General features: G+C 43.5%; 6 protein-coding genes across 6 annotated transcripts; 5 read left to right on the forward strand and 1 right to left on the reverse strand.

Moving 5' to 3' along the window:
- Window positions 1–1,022: 1,022 nt before the first annotated feature.
- On the forward strand, window positions 1,023–2,834 carry J4E78_007555 (uncharacterized protein; the record flags this gene model as incomplete). Its single annotated transcript, XM_049368160.1, has 3 exons — window positions 1,023–1,576; window positions 1,671–2,193; window positions 2,247–2,834. The coding sequence occupies 3 exons, from the start codon at window positions 1,023–1,025 to the stop codon at window positions 2,832–2,834; spliced, it is 1,665 nt and encodes a 554-aa protein (XP_049219814.1).
- Window positions 2,835–3,696: 862 nt separating this feature from the next.
- J4E78_007556 (uncharacterized protein) lies at window positions 3,697–5,445 on the reverse strand (the record flags this gene model as incomplete). The annotated part of the gene is made up of 2 exons (XM_049368161.1): window positions 3,697–5,327; window positions 5,382–5,445. The coding sequence occupies 2 exons, from the start codon at window positions 5,443–5,445 to the stop codon at window positions 3,697–3,699; spliced, it is 1,695 nt and encodes a 564-aa protein (XP_049219815.1).
- Window positions 5,446–5,704: 259 nt separating this feature from the next.
- On the forward strand, window positions 5,705–6,336 carry J4E78_007557 (uncharacterized protein; the record flags this gene model as incomplete). The annotated part of the gene is made up of 3 exons (XM_049368162.1): window positions 5,705–5,751; window positions 5,843–6,127; window positions 6,180–6,336. The coding sequence occupies 3 exons, from the start codon at window positions 5,705–5,707 to the stop codon at window positions 6,334–6,336; spliced, it is 489 nt and encodes a 162-aa protein (XP_049219816.1).
- A 352-nt stretch (window positions 6,337–6,688) lies between these two features.
- J4E78_007558 (uncharacterized protein) lies at window positions 6,689–7,705 on the forward strand (the record flags this gene model as incomplete). Its single annotated transcript, XM_049368163.1, has 4 exons — window positions 6,689–6,950; window positions 7,005–7,225; window positions 7,277–7,468; window positions 7,517–7,705. 4 exons carry the CDS (start codon window positions 6,689–6,691, stop codon window positions 7,703–7,705), a joined length of 864 nt encoding a protein of 287 aa, XP_049219817.1.
- Window positions 7,706–8,462: 757 nt separating this feature from the next.
- LOS1 (pre-tRNA nuclear export protein) lies at window positions 8,463–11,678 on the forward strand (the record flags this gene model as incomplete). The annotated part of the gene is made up of 3 exons (XM_049368164.1): window positions 8,463–8,474; window positions 8,531–11,114; window positions 11,164–11,678. 3 exons carry the CDS (start codon window positions 8,463–8,465, stop codon window positions 11,676–11,678), a joined length of 3,111 nt encoding a protein of 1,036 aa, XP_049219818.1.
- A 1,707-nt stretch (window positions 11,679–13,385) lies between these two features.
- Window positions 13,386–14,954, forward strand: J4E78_007560 (uncharacterized protein; the record flags this gene model as incomplete). Its single annotated transcript, XM_049368165.1, has 1 exon — window positions 13,386–14,954. One exon carries the CDS (start codon window positions 13,386–13,388, stop codon window positions 14,952–14,954), a length of 1,569 nt encoding a protein of 522 aa, XP_049219819.1.
- Window positions 14,955–22,184: the final 7,230 nt, after the last annotated feature.

Consider the following 22,184-nt stretch of genomic DNA (forward strand, 5'->3'; position numbering starts at 1 on the left):
ACTGTACCATATTTGCTTGCGTGCCTTGGCTGCATATGTACAACATGCGATTTGGTAGTCGCTTAGGACAGTAGATCAGTGCCCATCACGAAGCTTGCAATACAAATGCGTGTACTCTGGGTCAAATTCGTACACTCAGGTGGAGCATGCGCCAACGACCACCACCTGCGTCATCAAGGCGGCGGTGTGATCGACGACTACAGGCTGAAACCAAATTGGACAGTTGTGCGTATCCGACCGCTTCTTATTCTCGATAGCCCCTGCGCAGTATCACCAACGTCGCAACCGAATTATCATCTTCACATGCTCCAGGATGACCCCGACACGGACGGCTACCACCTAGGTGGAACATCAGAACATCGGAAATCATGGCAACTAAGCGGCAATGCCGAAGCTATCCTCCAACCACCTAGTGGGCTCCCGGCACAGTATTCCGGCTACACCACTACGAGTCGTAGATGGAGAACTGACAGGCGCCGAACTATGCACGTCACCGCCATGACAGCCGAAGTGATATCAACGGTACTTAGCTCGTCACTAAGCGGGCCTGATTGGCGGCGCGAAACATGTAAAGTGCGACATGACGAAAAGGACGGCGCAACGTCGGTCGGATAGCCGCGTTCGACGGGCGCGCGCAAACTCATTAGCGGGCCATGGACAGATGTCATATCGGTGTTTGGCGGGTGGGATGGCTTGCAGGCGACATGCTGAATGCAGCATCAGCAGATGATCCACCTGCTGCAGAGTGGGCGTGTGGGCGCCCGTCTTCCATGCTCTAGCGCCCACTCCTTCCATCCGTATGTCAACCACACTTCCAAGGTTCTCACACCGTCGTGCGTCCTCGACACCTGACCCGCCCTCTGTTTGCTGCACCCCTCTGTTAGTCGCCCAAGCTTGTGTGCCGCCCTCCCAACGGTGCCGCCTGTCCTGCGCAAGAAGAGATTACCCTTGCGCCGCTCGCATGTCTTGGTAGCGACCTCTTGACATCAGTCAACAGCCAAGTGCATGCGCGCTCCGGCGCAATGCCTGACCGTATATGGGACGAAACCGTTGCGCTCGGCACGGCTCCCATATTTGACGATGCTATATATCTGGCCGAAGCCTTGGGTCTGCCTATGAATCAGAATGAGGACCATCTCGACGCCGAGGTGGCGCTGCTTGCTCGCGAATCTGGTATCCCCGATCCTTATCGTTTCGTACCCCCGCCAGAAACCATCTCTCGCGCAATCTCGACTATGACGCTGGATAGCGATCAGAGAAGTTCCAGATCAATTCACTCTCAAGAAACGCAGTCAACAAGCTTCACGTCCGCGCCTTCCCGAACTTCCAGAGACCACATTTTCTCCACTGACGGCTCAACCACGAGAAGGGTACCTCCAGCACGCTCACAGATTATGTCACCTGTTGAGAAGTCTCGAGACTTTGTTGACCGTCCCGAATCTGATTTCCAGTCAAGACAATCATCGACACTGTCCATCACACCTTCCGCCATCTCCAGCTCAGCCTCGTCACAGCAAGCGCAACCAAGGAAGAAACGGGGCTCCGTCATTTTCTCCATGTTCAGAAGGGATTCAGGGTACGTTATGGACAGTGACTTATGACAGCTTCCTACTAAGTCTTTTTAGTAGTACTTGCACCACGTCCGCGCCGCACCACGGATATCACAGCAGGCCTCGAGGCGCAAAGCTGGTATGCGGTCACATATCGTCTGACGCCGACGTTCGCGCACATATACAAGAGTCATCAAAGAGAGGCGCACACGTAGCGCCCGACTGCTGTGGAAGCGCATTACCGCAATCCATTCTGGAGCGCGTCTCAGCAAAAGACGATCCAAGGCTCGCTATGGAGACTGCTACCGAGCTGCCTGAGCCTCTTTCCCGTGACTCTGGCTACTGCGAAATTGTGACCTCAACTGCTGACAGTTCACATCCCATAGTCGACTCTCTAGTTTCAGACATTTCCTCCACTTTGCTACAATCTTCAATGAGGCGCACCCGACACGAGGCGATCAGCATCGGCTTGGCGTTAGCTAAAGAGGCTTTTATAAGTTACAGGACACAACAGAAGGAAGAGCTCGCACGTGTCTCGCTGTTCGAGTGCAGCCAAAGAAAAGCCTTGTCAGCATACCAGTATTGTTCAATGCAACAATTGGGAGCACAGCTTGAGATTGATAAGAACGAACGGATCGGACAGGTAAGTATAATTCGTGTTGATGTGATATACGTCAGCTGACTCAAGCGATGTAGCACAATGAGGACCTGGAGCGATTAGAAGAACGACAACTTCTCGCTGAACACGACCTGTTGAAAGCACAATCTCAAGAGACACAGAACGTAGCAACAGCCCTAAAGTATATTGAGGCGTATTGCCTACGTACGAGAAGCAACCAAGAGCGTGTGCATGCTGTGTCGGAGGAAGACTTGAAGAAGCTGGACCACCAAAGATTAATCCAACAGGATCTTCCCAGACGACACGCGAGTGCAATCAACGTCTTACGAGCAAGGCAAGAGATGGACACCGCACGAAGACTAGAAGCACAAGAAGCAGAGCTGCAGCAATTAGGCATTGAGCACGAGAAAAAGAAGTTTGCAAAAGAAGCGGAATATCAAAAGGAGCTGGCAAGGCTTGAAACCGTTATCGAATTAAGAAGAAAGAGGCTTCTACAAAGGTGGGATCTCAGGTTTGAAATATGGCGGCGAGACTGGGAAGCGCAGCACAACACGACTCTGACGGTAGAACTCGAACACGAAGACTGGCCACCTCGCAAAGCAGATCACACGATTTCCATACCTGAAGCAAGTTTGCTAGCTCAGTACATCAAGGCTGCGGCATGATGCGACGGCCTTGGCTGCTCTTGATTTCTGAAACATCGCACCTCCCGTCTGTGCGATATCTGTTCGTCCCATTGACATCGATTTGGGCAGCACCACCATTTTCGTCAGCATCTTACAGCGTAGCGAGGCGTTTACTTGAACACAAATGCTCAGACGCGCAGTCATTCTCCATCCTTTGCGGCATCGGCGGGTTTCCATCTTCGCGACTTTATACCCTTTTTGTACCTTTGCGAAGACGCATTTTCTACACACGGTTTTTAGATGTTGTTATCACGAGAGATGCTCCGCTTATATGTAACAGACCAATCTTGTTTGATTGGATAACTAGATATACGTTATATTGTAATGAGATGATTTACAATGAAGTCTGCAGCCACTGAACCCACCGTCTCTGGAAAGCCAAAATATAAATGTAACGATACTCCCATAGATCTGGTCTGACCCAGGCGCCCACACTAGAATAAGGTCTCTGCTAATACAATCTCATCGACTAGTGAACCATAGCTTTGGGCGTGAAGAAAAGGTGTGGCAGACTAGGACTAGCAGCCCGATCGCCTGGATCCTACGGAGCTTTTCCCCGCCCCTACGGCGATCGAGTAGCGACCGAACGCCGTTCGCTAGAATCGACGGCTTGGCATGATTGACAAGCCGAATGGGGAAGTTTGCGATCTGGGGTTCATGGCAGGAGTATCGGACGCTCCCGTATTTGACATGATTTAATTACTATTTGGGTATCTTGCTAACTCGTGAAACTCGTGAAACTCGTGAAAACATCATTGACGGCCATCACATCGGGCATGGGAAAACCTCCACCAACTTCCACAGACGATTGCATTCGGCAGCTCTGACAGGCATCGCTGTCTCAGCCACGAGAGAGATCGCTGTTGTACTGCTCAACGGGGGTTAGCATGTCCCATTGTAAACTCTCTTGGGCGTCCGTGGCTGGTGGCAGGTGACCCAACCCCATCGCCATGTCCATCTCAGCGTCATCCTTTATGAGTGAGAGCTGGTCGAATTGCTGATCGAATAAAGCATTTTGCCCATCCATGCTCTTCAAGTCAGAATATGGTAGCATCGGCATGTTGCTCTCCATGAGGTATGGAGCAGGCGTCTCTGGGATGCTGGGCGTAGCAGAGTCGAACATGCTCATTGAGTCGTCGAACCCACCAATCCAGAACTGCCCTCCACTGACAGCATCGCGCTCCTGTATCATGTCTTCGATCTCGTCCTCGGGAATATAATGCTCTGCGAGCAGATGACGGCGTAAATCACGGTCCATGTAGAAGCGGTACTCGCACGTCTTCACCAAACAGGGCACCTCACGGCCTTGCTCATAGCCAACACCGGTAAGCATGGTAAGCATCGAAGGCTCCGGCTTCTTCTTTGACTTTGCGGCCTTCCGGAGCTGCTTGCGGTTGCCGAGACCAAGATGATTTTTCCGAACATGCTGATCGAGAGACGACTTGGCCTTGAAGGAGGCGCCACAGGCATTCTCTCCGTTCCAGGCTTGGAGATCTGGGTGTTTTGAATTCTGCAGAGCATCGGGGGTACATGAGTACCTGAACTGCTTGTCGTGGACCGTCTGAATGTGAACAGTGAGGTTGTGTTTCCGGTTGAAGACACTCTCACAGCCTAGTCTGGGACAAGGGAACTGCGTTTGGTCTTGTGGGTGCCCATGGACGGTGTCGAAGTGTGTCTTGAGATTGGATGCAGTCTTGAACTTCTGACCGCACTGTGTACATATAGGTGGGTGACACTCGGCTGTGTGCACGTTCAGCTCGTCTTTTGTCGCGAAAGACGGTAAGTGTGGCGGGATGGTGGATGTGTCAACAGACTCGCTCTGCATTGTGTCCGCGTCTACTCCAGCCGTCGCACACAGCATGCAGAAGTGGCCCTGCCCTTGTATGTCTGCATGTGTCTTGCCCATATGCCGTTGTAATGCGCCCTCAGTCTGAAAGCCACTCGCGCATTTCTCGCCGGTCTCTTGATCCACGTGAGAACAAGTGAAGGGCTTGACGTCCATGTGCTGGATCTTGACGTGTGCCTCCAACGCCTTCGCCTTCCTAAAAGCCTCGTTGCACGGGGGGAAGTCGGTACAGTAGAATTTGGATTCGTGGACGTCTCTGTGCCTCTGGAGCCTGCCGTTGGAGGTGAAACTCTTGCCACACCCGGTCCAATCGCATGTGAATGTCCGCTCGGTCGCAGGGTCGCTATGGGCGTTCTTGAGGTGACGCTGTAAGTGGTCTTTACGAGGGAACGTCTTGTTGCAGCCGGGCTCGGTACAGATAAATGGTCGCTCCTTGTTGTGGCTTCGCATGTGTGTCTCGAGGCGACATGGTCGGTTGAAGCGTTGCGAGCAGGTTGGGCAGACGTAGTTCCATTGGCGACGGGCCTCGCTCTCTGCCCTCAAAGTGCCGTTGTCGGTGAAATTGACCTTGTAATCAGCAGAGTCGTCTGTCGCATAGTCCTGGTCGGGTGTGTCCTCCGCAACACCTCCGAGAATGTTAGCCTTCAGGATCGACGTCACGGTGCTCGGGGTTACGGTACTGTTGCGAGACCTCTTCTGCGGCGCCACACCAGCGTCTTCGGTGATTCTCCGCTTCGGCGCCATAGTATGGCATACAACGTGCGCGTGGTTGCAAGGCGGCTCGTGGATGCGCAGAACCATGGACGAAAGTCGAGCTCCACTGTATTTTGCGACCGCCAAGATTTCCCACGCTAGTGCAGACGCCGACCCCTGCGATTTCTGATCGCGAACTTTCTTTGCCAGTCGCATCGCACCAGGCATACACCCCATACTCCACGCGTACCTCTCCATCTCTCGGCATCCCTTCCTCAGACACGCACGCGCGTAGAAACCTGCTGCAAACATGTCCGACTATGGCGGTGACGACTACGACGGCGGCGCCGGTGACATGTACGTTCAGCTCCATCTCTGGGTTTCCTCCACCGGGCGCATCAGCTAGGGGAACGGTAGGAGACAGTCCCGCCGATTCTAACTTCAGTAGTGACGAGCCCCTCATCGAGTTCGACGAAGAGGCCGAGCCTGATCTGATGGACGACGAAGACGACCAGCCTGGCGGCGGTGAAGACCCAGACAATGCCGAACCCAACGACGACAACGTAGTAGTATCTGGCGATGCCAACGCGGCAGCTGCTGCCAAGGAAGCCTCCAAGAACACAGTCACAAGTGAAAAGGACAAGAAGGTTCCGAACGACAAGCGCACAACCACCCCATACATGACAAAGTACGAGAAGGCACGCGTCTTGGGCACAAGAGCACTTCAGATCAGGTAGACTACCTTCAGAGGGAGGTTGCATGTACAAGGACTAATGAGATTGCAGTGGTAACGCTCCCGTGCTGATCGACGTAGAGGGAATGACGGACCCTCTGCAAATTGCTGCGAAAGAGCTCCAAGAGAAGAAGATTCCCCTTGTTGTACGGCGGTACCTCCCCGATGGTTTCTACGAGGACTGGACTTGCGAAGAGCTTCTGACATGAAGCGTGGTGTGGCTGATTGCATTTGCTATGGAGTTTTGTTTGGCTAAATATGGGGTATTTCGGCGAAAGGAGTCTCTGAGTGGTTGCGCAATTATATCCCGAGTCTCACCCGATCTCCGTTAATTCCAAGCCTTGTCCGTTGCCTGTGCGGATCCGCGGATAAGATTTCTGTAACAAGCCAAAAGTCTAGAGGGAGGTGGGGTAGCTCGACATAGCTATTCGTCCCCCGCACTAATTTCAGGCACAACGTCACTCAATGCGCCTGCTCACAAAACTTCCAAGGGCCCCTCGACCTGCGTTTGCATTCCAACCTCCTACTGTTCGTTTTTCTCGCTATACCACATTGTCCAAGATGTCTTTCGAAACCACAGGCACCATCGCATCCTTCGGCGGCAAGCTTCTCAAGTTGAAGCACAAGTCCTCAAGCACGAACACCGACATGGAGCTGAACGTGTTCCTGCCTCCACAAGCACTCAAGTCCGGCGCCAAGGTCCCAGTTCTCTTCTACCTTTCCGGCCTCACATGCACCGGCAACAACTGCTCAGAAAAGGGGTTTTTCCAGCACGGCGCAGCCAAACATGGCATCGCTGTCGTGTACCCTGATACTTCACCGAGTGCGTGCCTACCGTGAGACTATACGCGGAGCATTTGACTAACCCACTCACTAGGGGGCCTACAGATCGAAGGTGAAGACGAGTCATACGACTTCGGGTCAGGCGCAGGTTTCTACGTCGATGCCACCAAGGAGCCATGGTCAAAGGGCTACAACATGTACTCATACATCACCAAAGAGCTCCCCGAAGCGCTGTTCTCGTCTTTCAAAGAGCTAGATTCCAGCAAAGTCAGCATCACAGGGCACAGCATGGGTGGACACGGCGCATTGACACTGGTTGGTCAGCTGCTTGCATACCAGGAGGACTAGACTGACCACCATCGATAGTTCCTCAAGAACCCCGGCATGTACAAGTCTGTCTCTGCATTCGCGCCCATCGCCAACCCCATCAACTGCCCATGGGGCCAAAAAGCTTTCAAGGGATACTTTGGCGAGGACCAGCAACAAAAGTGGAAGGAGCATGATGCGTCAGAGCTGGTCAAGCAATGGAAGGGTCCTCTTGAGATGCTCATCGATGTGGTGCGTATCATATGCGACAGTCTTGTGTCGTTTTACTAACTGAGCTAGGGCACTGGAGACAACTTCTACAAGCAAGGCCAGCTTCTACCGGAGAACTTCGTCAAGGCAGCCAAGGAAGCTGGCAATGACAAGGGCATTCAACTGCGCATGCAGCCCGATTACGATCACAGCTACTACTTCATGGCCACATTTGCTGACGATCACGTCGAGTGGGCGGCGAAGCATCTAGGCGCATAGTAAGTAGACGTGACACCGATTGTAATAGCAGTCTGCTCACTACTACAGAAGCGGCTGGTGTATCAGAGAGAAACTATAGAACCTAATAGAATCCGTACACATCTGGAAAGACTTGACTACTCATTCGTGATTTATTGGGCTGATCAACTTTTTGCACGTGAACACCGAATTGTATCTCAGCTCTTGCCGCCGTGAATTCGCCATAGAGTGCGGACTTCAAATGTATAAGCATGATAGAGGGACGACTGCGTTGCTGGCTCTCCATATGGGGACTCTCATACACGATTAAAACTTCAGCAATGCGCGTGGCGGTGTCGAAACCAAAATCTCGTGCGCACGTGTCACACGGTCAAATTGGGCGCGAGAACATCCCACCAGGCCCGGGCTTGGCGCTGCCACTTCAGTCATTGCACAGCTGTTTTCGGCCTCGACGCCTCGACGAAGACGGAGAACAACTTTTGCTTTTTCCAGTCGGTACCCTAATCGCCTGGCACATAGACCCTGAGCTCTGGCCATCGTTTCTTTCACGCACGAACCCTTGCACACGCCGTACGTCAGCCCCTCGTGCCCCGCCTCTGCCTACACCGCTGTAACGCTTTCGTGATGCAGTCTTCCACAGTTTGCTCCATGGTCCGGTAGCATACCAATCCGCTCATAGTTCCTACCCCACCACGTCCGATGTACAATCTATAGGGCAGACCACACCGACTCAACCTGTGACTCAACCCTGCTTGCTCAGCTTTGACAACACGAGGCAATGGAGGGCCAGGTACGTACCATTGTTTGCCCGATCCATGAAGCATATACTCACACTCCATTTCAAAGGTCGAAAATGCCATCCAGATCGCCGCAAATCCGACGTCGAGCCAGGAGCTGCGCGGTCAGGCTATCGAATACCTGAACCAGCTCCGTGCCGAAGGCTCCGCATGGCAAGCTGCCCTCACACTCTTCGCGCGCGACCCTCGTCCCACCGACTTTGTCCGCCATACGTCGCTCGACCTTGTGAACAACGCGATCCAAGAACATCGCCTCGATGAGCAGAGTCTTGCGTACATCAAGGATACCCTCATGGGCCATATCCACCGATCCTACGTCCCGGGCAGTGGAGCTGCAGACACAAGCCATATCCAGAACAAGCTGATGCAGACTGTCACTTATCTCTTCGTAGCTCTATACCCTTCCTCGTGGCAGTCCTTCTTCGACGATTTCCGTGCCTTGGCTGGCGACCAGTCTACCATCGGAAACGTCAATACAGCCACGACGTTGCTATACCTTCGCATGCTCGGTCAAGTGCACGACGAAATCGCTGACCAGTTGGTCGCCCGCCCAGAAGACGAGAAGAAGCGCAACACAGAGCTGAAAGACCTCATTCGGCAACGGGACGCGCAGAAGATCTCGTTATCTTGGCAAGAAATACTCGCGAAGTGGAGGGAGACAGACCTGAATCTTGTGAAGATGTGCCTGGAGACTATCGGGCGCTGGGTTAGTTGGACCGACATCAACTTGATTGTCAACCAAGCCATGATCACAACTTTCCTGGAAATGGCGGGCCAACAAGGAATCGCTGATCCCGAGAGCGCTGCTGGAAAGGTGCGCGATGCGGCAATCGATACATTCTCAGAGATCGTCGGGAAGAAGATGAGCCCATCGGATAAGATTGAATTAATCACTTTCCTAAATCTTTCCGAAGTCGTCGGCCAGCTGATCAGCAGCCCAGCTCTGGCCGATTTCAACAGCTCGAACTACGACAACGACCTTGCCGAGACTGTCGCTAAGCTCGTGAACAACATCGTGTTCGATATCGTAAAGATACTAGAGAACGAGGCTGTCGAGGAGCATGTTCGGCAACGCGCAGACGATCTCATTCGCATCTTCACGCCTTACCTTTTACGTTTCTTCGCTGACCAATACGACGAGGTCTGCTCGACTGTCATCCCATCTCTTACAGATCTTCTTACGTTCCTCCGCAAATTGCAAAAGAAGTCTGGATCGATACCTCCACAATACGCCGCAGTATTACCACCCGTTCTAGATGCGATCATTGCAAAAATGAAGTACGACGAGACAGCCTCATGGGGTGAGGAAGGCGAACAGACAGACGAAGCAGAGTTCCTCGATCTCCGCAGACGCCTCCACGTCCTGCAACAAACAGTAACCGCCATCGATGAGCCTTACTACATCGAGACACTCAGTCGCTTAGTCAACGGAACCTTTGGACGCCTATCTCAAGGCGATCAATCCCTGAACTGGCGCGACCTCGAATTGGCTCTGTATGAGATGTATCTATTTGGAGAACTTGCAGTCAGAAACCAGGGACTGTATGCGAAACGCGAGCCCTCATCGGCTGCAGCTCAGCAACTCGTGAATATGATGAACAGCATGGTCGAATCTGGTCTAGCAAGCTACCCGCACCCTGCTGTTCAACTGCAGTATATGGAGATATGCGTACGCTACTATCAGTTCTTCGAGCAGAATCCTGGCCTCATCCCCAAGGTACTTGAGAATTTTGTCAACCTTACCCATAGCAACCATGTCAAGGTCCGCTCGCGATCCTGGTATCTCTTCCAACGCTTAGTCAAGCATCTGCGGGCCCAACTGGGCAACGTCTCCTACGACATCATTCAAGCGGTTGGAGACTTGCTTGCCATCAAAGCTGAGCTACCAGATACTTCAGAAGATGAGATGTCGTCCGATGAAGAGGATCAGTCGGCGGATGCGCTGTTCGACTCGCAGTTGTACCTTTTCGAAGCCGTGGGCTGCATCGCTTCGTCCAACACCGTCTCCGCGGAGAACAAGAGACTCTACGCGCAGACCATCATGAGCCCTCTGTTCTCAGACATGCAACAGACTCTTCCCCAGGCGAGGAATGGTGATGAGCGGGCTATACTCCAAATCCACCATATCATCATGGCCATAGGTACGCTAGCTCGAGGCTACTCAGACTGGGTACCGTCAAACAACAACAGCGTCGCGCCCCAGAGTGAGGTGGCGGATGAGTTCGTCAAAGCATCTGAAGCTATCCTCGTCGCCGTTGAATCACTGAACTCATCTGGCTCCATTCGACACGCTGCAAGATTCGCTTTCTCGCGCATGATTGCCGTATTAGGCTCGCGTCTGCTACAACAGCTGCCATCCTGGATCGAAGGACTCCTTTCTTTGAGTTCTTCCATGGACGAGATCAGTACCTTCCTCAAAGTGCTTGGTCAGGTCGTCTTCACCTTCAAGTCAGAGATCGCTGGCATTCTGGATACCGTCATGAGTCCAGTCTTGCAACGCATATTTACTGCACTAGCTGTAGTTCCTTCGGGTACAGATGACGAGATTCAACTAGCTGAGCTCCGTCGAGAGTATCTGAACTTCATCGTCGTTGTTCTCAACCAAGGTCTCGGGTCTGTGTTCGTCAGCAATGGTAAGTCGACGATATCAAATATAGACTTGACACTGCTAACGTTCCGCAGTAAATCAAGCGACATTCGAGCCCATAATTTCTTCGATCGAAACGTTCGCTCGCGACACACACGACTACCCTACCGCGCGCCTTGCAATCTTCGTGCTTATCCGCATGATCACGGTGTGGGGCGGACCCGACAAAGTCGGGCCTGGCGCGAACGCAACACCCACATCTCCCGACACTGCTCAAGCACCATTGCCGGGTTTCGACAACTACGTGGTAGATAAGTTTTCTCCGTTGGCATGGTCAATTCCGGCATCGCCGGGCTTCAACTCGAAAGACGCGCAGGCAAAGCAAGTCCTTTTTGAGGCCGCCAATCTGCAGCACGAGATCATTAAGAAGGTTGGCGAACCGTATGTGGAGCGACTCAAGAGCGATCTCGGTGGCATGGGAGTGGGCGACGACGGCGCGGACCAATACCTGCGCACCCTCGCCGGCTCGTTCGAGGGACCGAAGAAAGAAAAGGAATGGCGCAACTTCTACGTTCAATTCGTGGATCGCATGCTTGCAAGCCGAGGTTGAGCTTCGATACCTAGTCGGGTTTCGGGGATCATAGTGGAGGTGGTATTTATCAGTTTGGCGTAATATTTGTCCATCATGAAGGCGGCATCATTCTGCATCGTAGCGGGCGCCAAAAGGCTTGGTATTGAGTTTGATTTCCGTGATAACCCCAGCAGCTAGCTCGCATCTTCGTAGTGCAGCCTCATTACAAAATAGATTTCTCATCATTGTATACATTCAATGTGCTTGCAGTCTAATACTGTGCCTCATAGCATGATGATAGCATTTCATAGTGAGGGACGAGCAGAGATGCGAGCCTCCGGACGCGATGTAGTCGCGCCTGCCGCTTCAGCCCTACACTCTCGCGCTGCACCAACTTCACAACGGCACTACCCTCCAGCTTCCTCCACCAAACCACCAATTCTAAACCCGCCTCATCCCGGCCCGAGCCTCTCATCATTCCCGCAAGCAGTGTCGCACGAATGCCAACATGCAATGTGATAGATTCGCGATTTCTCCACATGTACCGAAGAATGGCTTAGCAAGACCCGCCCAAGCGCTTCGCGTTTCACCCCACGCAAACCGATTCGTCAGGAACGCCCCAAGTTCAACCTGAGACTTCAGGAAGCGCGCTCCTAAAATGTCGAGTGGAAAGTTCATTTAACCCTATGCTAAGGATTCGCTCTGGTACTACGCCGTATAGGATGGGTATACGGCAGCAAAAGAAGTGTCGTTCGCTGTGTGCGAACTATCAGCCTCATCCTACCTTTAGCTTTCTTCCCGCTCAGCGTCGTGTCCACCCCCCTCCTTTTCAGAACTTTGTCACGGTGACGCGGCTTCGTATTTTGTGTGACCAGAGGGAGCCATGGATGTTAGCGGGTTTTCACGCTGGAGCCCTCTTCGTCGGCATGATTTGCGTGGCCTGCCGACTGTAGGAGTGAGGGTTGATGCCGGAGTGGACGCGGGTGCAAATGCGACGCCGGTGACCGCGGCGAAATCGAAGCCGAAACCGACGTCGAAACCTGAGATTTGGGAGACTACAATTGAAAAGGTTGGGAGTTGGCCTGAGGAAGCTCGGCCATTGAAGGCCCATACCTGGTTGAAATGGCTCTATGCATTGGGAGACATCTTACTCGCATTGCTGCCGCTGTACTTCATCCGTAAGCTACCAAGTTTCATCCTATATTGCTGATCTAACTTGTGTAGTTCTTAGTGTTGCCGTGATCACCCTGAATGGGAAACCAACTCAAGGCTCTGCATTCGGGTCTGAGGTGGAAACGGCTATGGATCTTGTAAAACAAGAAGATGTGTCGGTATCATACAGTTCACTGACAGGTGCAGGGCCCAACAATGTTTCCTATCGTGTTTGCTGCCATAACGGGAAGAAGCATGAAGATGATTGCGCGGTTCCTGGTGGAAAGAGGGTCCAGAATCAGCGTATGTACATCTTCTCGAAGCTGGTTCCCCAAGAAGCTGCTGCAGTCGTGGATCAAGTGACTAATTCGTCTTTAGACACTTGAACTGCTCATGGCAAGTCAGTCTGTTTGGGGCACCTTGGAGAGTCAACTGCTGATGCAACGACTTACAGTCGTTGGCGTGAACCTTCTCTTCCTGTGGGCTCTTTCGCCACTGGGTGGCCAGGCATCACTTCGACTGATGACAAGAAGTCTGAGAGCTTCTCATAAATCTGGGAAACTTCGATACATGACTACCGGACCAGCAGCAACTATGTGGGGGCTGTCAACAACCTATATCGACAATGGGAAGTTTGCTGATGCCGGAGCTCTCTATACCGCAGCACTATTGGCACCACTGTCCACGAAGCTAGGAACTCAAGATCCCTGGGGTAACGTCAAGATACCCAGTTTGCAGTCAGTCAACTCGTCGTCGCCCGATTCCAATGGCTGGTATACGGTGCCTAAGGACGCCTCATCGCCGGAAGACTATTCTTCTCTGGTTGGTCTTCCCATTGTTGGTCTTCCATCCCGTGACAGCTCAAGCTTCAATCTCCAGTACACGTACTTGGCGTTAGACTGTCAGCCCTTTACACAAGCGCCTTACCCTGGCGTGAACGGCTCAGATAATTACTATACCACCAATTATACTAAGCTGGACGATATGGCGCCTGGCCAAGTATGGTTCGAAAAAGAGGAGGATGATCCCTTCGGCAACCCCATGGGAGATCGCAACTCTTTCTTCATGGATACAACCCGGAGTTTTCCATGGGGGATCAAAGTCGGAGACGACCAGGACCTCTTCATGGGTCGTCTAAACGGGTTCTTCGGCAACTACAATACCTCCCTCATGCCCGAAAAAGAGCTTACCATGAATCGAGAGCTTCTGTTTGTCTCACAATACGCAACAACCAATAGTGGCAACGAGATTGGACTAAACATTGCGACATGCTCTTTGTCTCAGACTCACGTTGAAGCATTCGTACAATGTAAAGCGAGCACTTGTGCCACAACCAAGCTCCGGAAATCGCTTGAAGATACTCGTTCCACATCGCTCACTGGGCTCGAGCATGGTACGATCATGTTCGCGTTTGCGAAACAGTTTCCTCGCGCAGTAAAGTTCACGACTGGTTCGAGCCCAACCGAGCACTTCTTGGCCAACACTTCGGCCTTTCCATTCGTGCAGCAAGTCGGCCACTCACCTAGCGATGTCATGTTTACGAACCTTTCACGGGTGTCCCCCGATTTGTTCTCGAAACGACTCAGTCTGGTAATGAACACCTTTTACCAACTGAGTATTCAGCCGACTGGCTATTTTGGTAGCTTACCTCAAAACCTATCACTTTATGGGCCGGACACAGATACGTTCGACGACATTAATGCTTACCTACCGAAGAACTTGACGGCCACCGAGCATACCTTCAGCGACTGGTACACTACTTTTGAACAACAGACACAGGACATTAAATCGCCATTCATTGCAGCGACAACATCAGCCATTATCACCGCTACAGAACAGATCTTTGTTTGCAACTTTGCTTGGCTTGCACTCCTGCTTGCCGCATCCACGATCACCCTCATCACAGGTGGTGTGGCTTTAGTCTTGAAGCGCAGGACTTTAGGACCGGAACTCTTTGGTTTCGTTACCAGCATGACCTATGAGAATCCTTGGGTCAAGGTACCCGATGGAGGGACCACGCTAGATGCGATGGAAAGAGCGAGACTCCTGAAAGATCTTGAGGTATACGTTGGCGACGTGCGCGGCAGTGACAGAGTTGGTCACATTGCTCTGGCTGCGGGCGTGCCGATTCGCAAGTTAGAACGAGGGCGGCTCTATTACTGAGCTCGGCTAAAGCTCAATGCCGCATGGCTCAAGGAGACATATGCCACACCCGCTCCACATGCCGTCGTGGCGCAGCATACTCAGCCCTTCTCCACGACAGGCAAGATGCAGGAGGACTCCGAAAAGATCAAGACTTCGCAGACCCTGTAGCATGCTGGCTTGACAATGCATTTCTAGAGGACGAAGATTGCGTTGTTGCTCCCAACCGGCAATCAGAAGCGATATCTTGGATACCCACAGTCGTAGCTGGCGAAGATCATGACCGACAAGCTGGCGCTTTCTGATAGCCAGTCTTACACAGTAAACGGATAAAGTAGAGCTTCTAACCCTAAGTTTAACAGTTAGACTATTTTTGCGCTAAAATTACCCCTAACGCACAACCTAACGCATAGCCTACTTTACTAAAGTTTACTAGTAGTCTTATATTATTACTAATAATTACAGCATATAATATAGTATTATTACTAACGCCTATACATAGAAATAATATATTATTATAAATATTATAGTACTATTTATATATTACGCACAATTTTTTTAACGTTTTAGGCTATATTAGAGCACTTTTAGCGCGTTCTAGATATTATTTTTTACTTTTTTTATAAAATAATTACCTATAGATATTATTTTATATAATATATATATAATAATAACATTATTTATAGGCCTTTTTATAATTTTATATATATATAAAGAGACTATTAAACCTTAGAATAACGTAGTCTTTTTAAAGAGCAAAATTTATATATAAAAATGTTAAAAGCTTATTTTAAATATAAATTTAATAGTCTTTAATATATAGAATTATAGTTTAGACTATTTTATTGCCTAAAACGTTATAGCGCTAATATTTTAAAAGTATATTAATATTTTAAATGCGTAAACTTTTCTTAATATAGACTTAGCGCTAATAAGTAATTTTTAGAAATAATTATAGTAATATTATTTATAATCTAACTATTTTCTACTATATTCTTAGTATTTATATTTTATAGTTAAGGTTATTTCTAACGTTTTTAATACTTCTTAGCTATTATTAGTACGTATGTACTTCTTAATCTTATTTTACTCTTACTATATAATATAAGATTATTATACTTAACGCTGCTAAGCTACTTCTTTACTATATTAGTATTATTTTAGTTAATATCTACTTTTCTTCTCTTAATTAGTGCTAATAAAGGCTTTAATATAAGTATTTATAGCTATTTTTTAACGTCTTAAATAATCTTACTATATTTATCTTATACACTATATATCTTATATACTTACTCTTAACTTAAGTCTTTTACTTTATCTATATACGTTTATAATAATGTAGATTAGTAAAGGTAATATAGAGTATTATCTTAGACGTACTTTATACTAATAGTAGTTCTATTTATATATATTTTATATTTTAGAAGTAAAACTACTACTATATATAAGAGGCTATAAGAAGAGAGGTAGAAGCTAGCCTTTAATTATTATAAGCGCTTTCTTTAAATTATTTTATATAGCTTTAAGATTATAAATTAGTAGCTTTATAATTAGTAAAGAGATCTAGATATTTTTTTTACTAAACGTTATAGTAACGCCTCTAACATTAATAGTTCTTATCTTTTCTCTTTAGTAAGTACTTATAATAATATTACTTAGTTAGATAGTATTATTAATATAGCTTTATGTGTTCTCTTATTAAGAATAACTATATACTATTTTTTTTATTTCTTTAGATATTAGTAGTATAGCTATAGTATACTATATATTATATATAACGTTATAGTACTAGTAAATATAGAGGTAGATAGTATCTATACTAAAGAGTAGCTAAACATTCTTAATAAGTGTAAAAAGAAACTAGTTATATAAGTTAACTTATAAAGGTATAAATGCCTAGTAATATTATAATAGTAGTAACGTTAGTACTACTATATTACTAACGTTATAGGCTAGTAGTAGTAAAGTATATTATAAACGTTAGAGCGTATAGATAGAGAGATTCTCTAGTCTATAAATATCTAAGTCTTTAGTACGTTCTTAATATATTAGAGCTAGCTATAATTATTAGCTATGTTCTTACTAAATAGCACGTTATTATTTTTAACGCGCCTACTTAATTACTACCTTTTTAGCTACTTTTCTTATCTATATAAATATTCTAAATCTATTAGCTTTATACTTTTATGCTTATAATAATAATACTTATATATATAACGCTAACTCTTAGTTTTTAGTAGAAGAAACGTTATAAGTATTTAGTATACTAAGAGTACTACGCTTTTAGAAGTGCTAAATTTATTTAAATACCTTCTACTTTAAAGTATTATAGACTATATTAAATAATTATTAAAAGTAAATAAAGTAGAACGTTAGTAGGTTAAAGTAGTATCTTGCTATTTATTATATTATTATATTTATTATTAATAATAGTAAGTAGGCTAGATTTATAGTAGATAATAATTAGTAAGGTAGAATTATTAGAGACGCACTAAAAAGGTCTTGCCTAGTTATATATATAGGCTCTACTACTTTGCTTTTTATAGTATTTAGAACGTATATTACGTTTATAAGTATAGAGATATCTTTACTCTATAACTATTATACTCTACGCTTATTATTATTATACTTTATAATACTACTATATAAGAAAAAGATAGTAATGTTTAACTTACTTAAAGAGGTGCTAAATATAATTACTTTTAGCTAGAGCGCTAGAGATAATAAGCTAAAGAATAATAATAATCTTAATACTATTAACTAAGATAATCTTAGCTATAAAATTAATGTTGCTACTAAGTACTAAGATAAGCTTAAATAAGTTAAGTAGAAATTAGTGTTTATAAAGAAGAAGCTTTAATTATTAGAGATAACTATAAAGTAGTCTTATACTTAATTTATAATTAGAGCTTATAAAAAGTATATTAGTAATAATTATATATAGTAGTTATTAGCGTTAATAATAAGTCTAAAATAGTAGAAACGTTTTAAATAATAGGTTAAGGTAAAACGTCTAGGTTTAGAGCGTAAGCTTAATAATTCTAGTTCTTAGATACTAAAGCTTATTACTCTCTAGATATAAAAGTTATATAATACTATATTATTAGCAATAAAAGAGAAAGGCTAGTTCTATTATTATTAATATTCTTTAGCCTATTCTATTATATTCTCTACGTATAAAGACTCTACTCTAGATTTAAGAGCTACTTTAGTAATATCTAAAGTAATTAGAGATAAGCTAGATACTAATATATATAGTAGTTAATTATTCTCTTATGCCTAAAAAATAAAAGTAATAATTAGCTAGTACTATAAGTATTAAAAGAAGCGTAGTATAAGTAAGTAGAAAGAGAGAAAAAATAGAAAATATACTAGAAATCTATTTTATTTTATAATAGTGTTAACGTTAATAAAAAGTATTAAATATTAAAAGGTATATTCTTTAACGTTCTTAGAGAGTATTATTAATAACGTTTAAGTATAAGTAGGTAAAGTAGCTAAAAGTACCTACGTAGTTAAAAAGAAAGATTTGCGAAATATATAAAATAATACCTAGGCTAGATTTCTAGGTAGTTATAATAAAAAAGCTTTTTCTTAATAATTACTACTTAATAAGCGTAGTTATATTATTTAAGTATAATATTATTAATAATTAATAATATACTTAGTATATATAATATTATTCTAATACCTTTTATAGCTTAAGAAGTATCTATAAATTAAGCTATAAATACTGTAGATTATTAATAAAGAGAAAAGAATAATTAAACTTACTCTTCTTTTTTGTAAAACATACTAGAATAGAGGTTTATACTATTACTCTATATAATTACTTCTATTAACATCTAGTATATAGAGATTAAGCTATTTATTTTTTACGTTAATTAGCGTAAACATTATCTCTTAATTCTAAACCTATTACTTAAGTAGCTAGTAATTTTAGAAATTTAGGCTAGCTATCTTTTTTAACAATTTAACGCTTTTAATTATTCTAAACTATAAAATATAAAGGTAATTATAAGTATATATGTTAGTATTATTTAAATAGCAACGTTACTAATATATTATAAAATAGTAATAGCGTTTATTAAGAACTTCTATAACTATCTTATTAATATTAATATTAATAGTAGCTACTACTCTAGCTACTTATTTTATTAAGATAGTGTTTAGTATTTCTTACTTAATAAACGTTAGTAACTAAAATATATATATAAATAAAGTAGGTAGTTAATAGAGTTTACGTTAATAATAATTATAAAGTATTTTATTAGTATAAATAATAATCTAAGTATAAGACAGAATAAGTATATAGACTTATTATCTTATTTAGAACAATTATATTAGTAATATAGTTAAATATATCTTTGCGCTTAACGCTAATAATAATAATATAATACTACTTTTTTCTTTATTAATATTCTTAATAGTGTAATATTAAATATATTATATATTTTGTATATAGTAAACGCTTACTTATTAACGCTGTATACGTTTTCTATTAAAGTAGTAAATTTATTACTATAAACGTTATATATATTAATCTTTAAAGTAGTAAATACTTATTACTATAAACGTTATATACGTTTCTTATTAAGGTAGTAAATATATTACTATAAAGGTTATATATATATATATTCTTAATATAGTAAATTTATATTACTATAAACGTTGTATATATTTACTATTAAAGTAGTAAATATATTACTATATTACTATAAATATTATATACGTTAGAGCTTACTAGTAAGTTAATATATTACTATAATTATTATAAATGTTAGACTTTACTAGCATAATTATATATTATAGTAATTATTATAAATATTTTAAATATTAGTAGAATTTAACTAGCGCTCTACTAGGTAAAACTTTTACTTTTTTAGTTCTAATAATTATAAAGATTATTATAAATAATTAAGTAAGTAAGAAAGTATTATAGAGAAGAGAATAGTTATAAGTTATAAGTTGTAATAACGTTTCTAACGTTTTAAATAGGCTCTTTACCTAAGAATAAGATTATTTAGAATATTATAGTAAATTATTATTAACTTTTACGTAATTACTATAAGTCTTATAAGTAGCTTAGCGCGCTTTATACTAATCTCTTTTAGATATAAGCTATAATTATTAGTAACGTTCTAATTAGAAAAAGTTAAATTATTACTAACGTTCTTAAAGTAGTGCTCTATATTCTAAAGATTAAAAATAAAATTCTAAAGGCTATAATAGAAGTTAAATAAAAGTATCTATAATAATTAGTATATTATTAATAATATTTAATAAGACTAAACTTATAATAATCTTACTTTTAAAGGTTTTTAGCAAATAGCTTTTCTATATATATATTAGTATTATTAAGAATAATTAGAATATTATTACCTATAATAATAAGAAATTCTTTAATAAGCGCATTTTTAAAGAGGTATCTATAGAAAAGAGTATTATTATTATTTAAGCTAAGAGAAATCTAAAATGTTATTAATAATAGAATATAATAGTATATTATTAGAAACGTTTACCTAGTTGCTAGAGAAGTTTAGCTTATTACTAATGTAGTAAAAGTAATATTTTAAAAGTAAACCTGTTAAGTATTAGATTATTATAAATAATAGTAAAATTATTTATAATAAACCTTTTTTACGCTATATTCTACTATAGATTACTTTATTACTTTTCTTATTATCTAGCTTATACTAATATTAGAATATTCTAGATAATTATAATATAATAATAACTTACTTAGTATTAGCACTCTAATAATCTTACTACTACTTAACTTTACTAGTAATTATTAAAAATAATATTATAATTATTATAAATGTTTATATACTAAGTATTCTCTTTAAACTATACTAAGCTAATAGACTTATTCTTAAGAATAGCCTTCTACCTATAATATTATTAGTAATAATTCTAAATAGGTAATTTTAGTACTTATAAATTATTTACTATATTAAGGTAAAATAGTTTTTCTTCTTTATAAGAGCGTTTACTACTAGTACTATAGCCTTTCTTAGAGGTAGTTTTAAGCTTAGAGTCTAAATTATATAGAACGTTTTTATAGTTCTACTTAGTATCTACTACTATATTAACCTTAATAATAATTATCTATAATAATATAGAAAGTAGTTACTATTTATTAAGAATAAGATAAATTTATAGATAGCTAGTATTAATATTATTAGTAATATTTATAAAAATAGTACTTATTAGCTAAAGTAAGACTAGAGGTAGAGTAGAGTTAATTAGTTATATTATTAGAAAAAATTATATAGTAAAAGTAAGTTAGTTTAAGTAATTATAAAAAATAATTATAAAGTAAAAGTAAGCTAGTTTAAGTAATTATAGTAAATAATTATATAGTAAAAGTAAGCTAAAATAGAGAAATTATTAGAAATAATTAGCTGTAATTATTATAGCTAATTAGTTTAAATTGTTAAAGCTACTTATAGTTATAGTATAGTAAAGTAAGAAAGTAAGAAACTTAGTTTAATAGGCTATAATAAGTATAGTAGAGGCTTCTGCACGCTAGTGGCCACTAGGCCCAATTAGGCCTAGATCGCTACTAAGACTGTTAAACCCCGAGTAGAAGGTGTGACAGGGCATACGCGGCGCTAGGTAAGAAACCAAGCTTCGTTCCCACACGCGGTGGAGCGGATTGTGGACGCTAATAGCTGAAGGCGTTGAGAGGCCGTAAGCGGCTCACCAATGGGCCTGGCAATGCAGGGATCATTGGCTCGGAGGTGCGACGCAGCATAAAACACACAGGGGTCCGGACCTTTTGCCGACCTGCTAAGCGACGACGCCTCAACCAATGGACGTTCAGATGCAACATCGAAACGAAACCTCTCTCCTTAGGCCCTTCACCGACACATGGTGATCCTCGAGTCCACGTCTTCGTCGCCTTCCCACTTAGGCAGTGACGCATGATGTACCTGCGTCGGCTGCGTGCCGTTCTAGTATTCCCTTGGCTGAGAGCCTCAGTACACCCGGACCGCCCGTTTCATCCCGTAGACGCTCGCCGCTGTGGATCGCCAACGACTCCCATGTACCTTGTCTTACGTTGACACTCTCGCCCTCTAGACTACCCGTTTGATTAGGGGATCATTCGATGATTCGCAATGCGGAGGCTTTGGTGGCGATACGCAATGGTGGTGACACAAGTATAAGAGACTACAGCTGCCTCACAGCATAATGCTCTCATCGCAACACACGCTCTCTCGGCAACTTCTACATTCTTTCCATTGC

The sequence above is a fragment of the Alternaria triticimaculans genome (assembly GCF_023758025.1).
Source record: "Alternaria triticimaculans strain BMP 0046 chromosome Unknown scaffold_12, whole genome shotgun sequence".
NCBI lineage: Eukaryota > Fungi > Ascomycota > Dothideomycetes > Pleosporales > Pleosporaceae > Alternaria > Alternaria triticimaculans.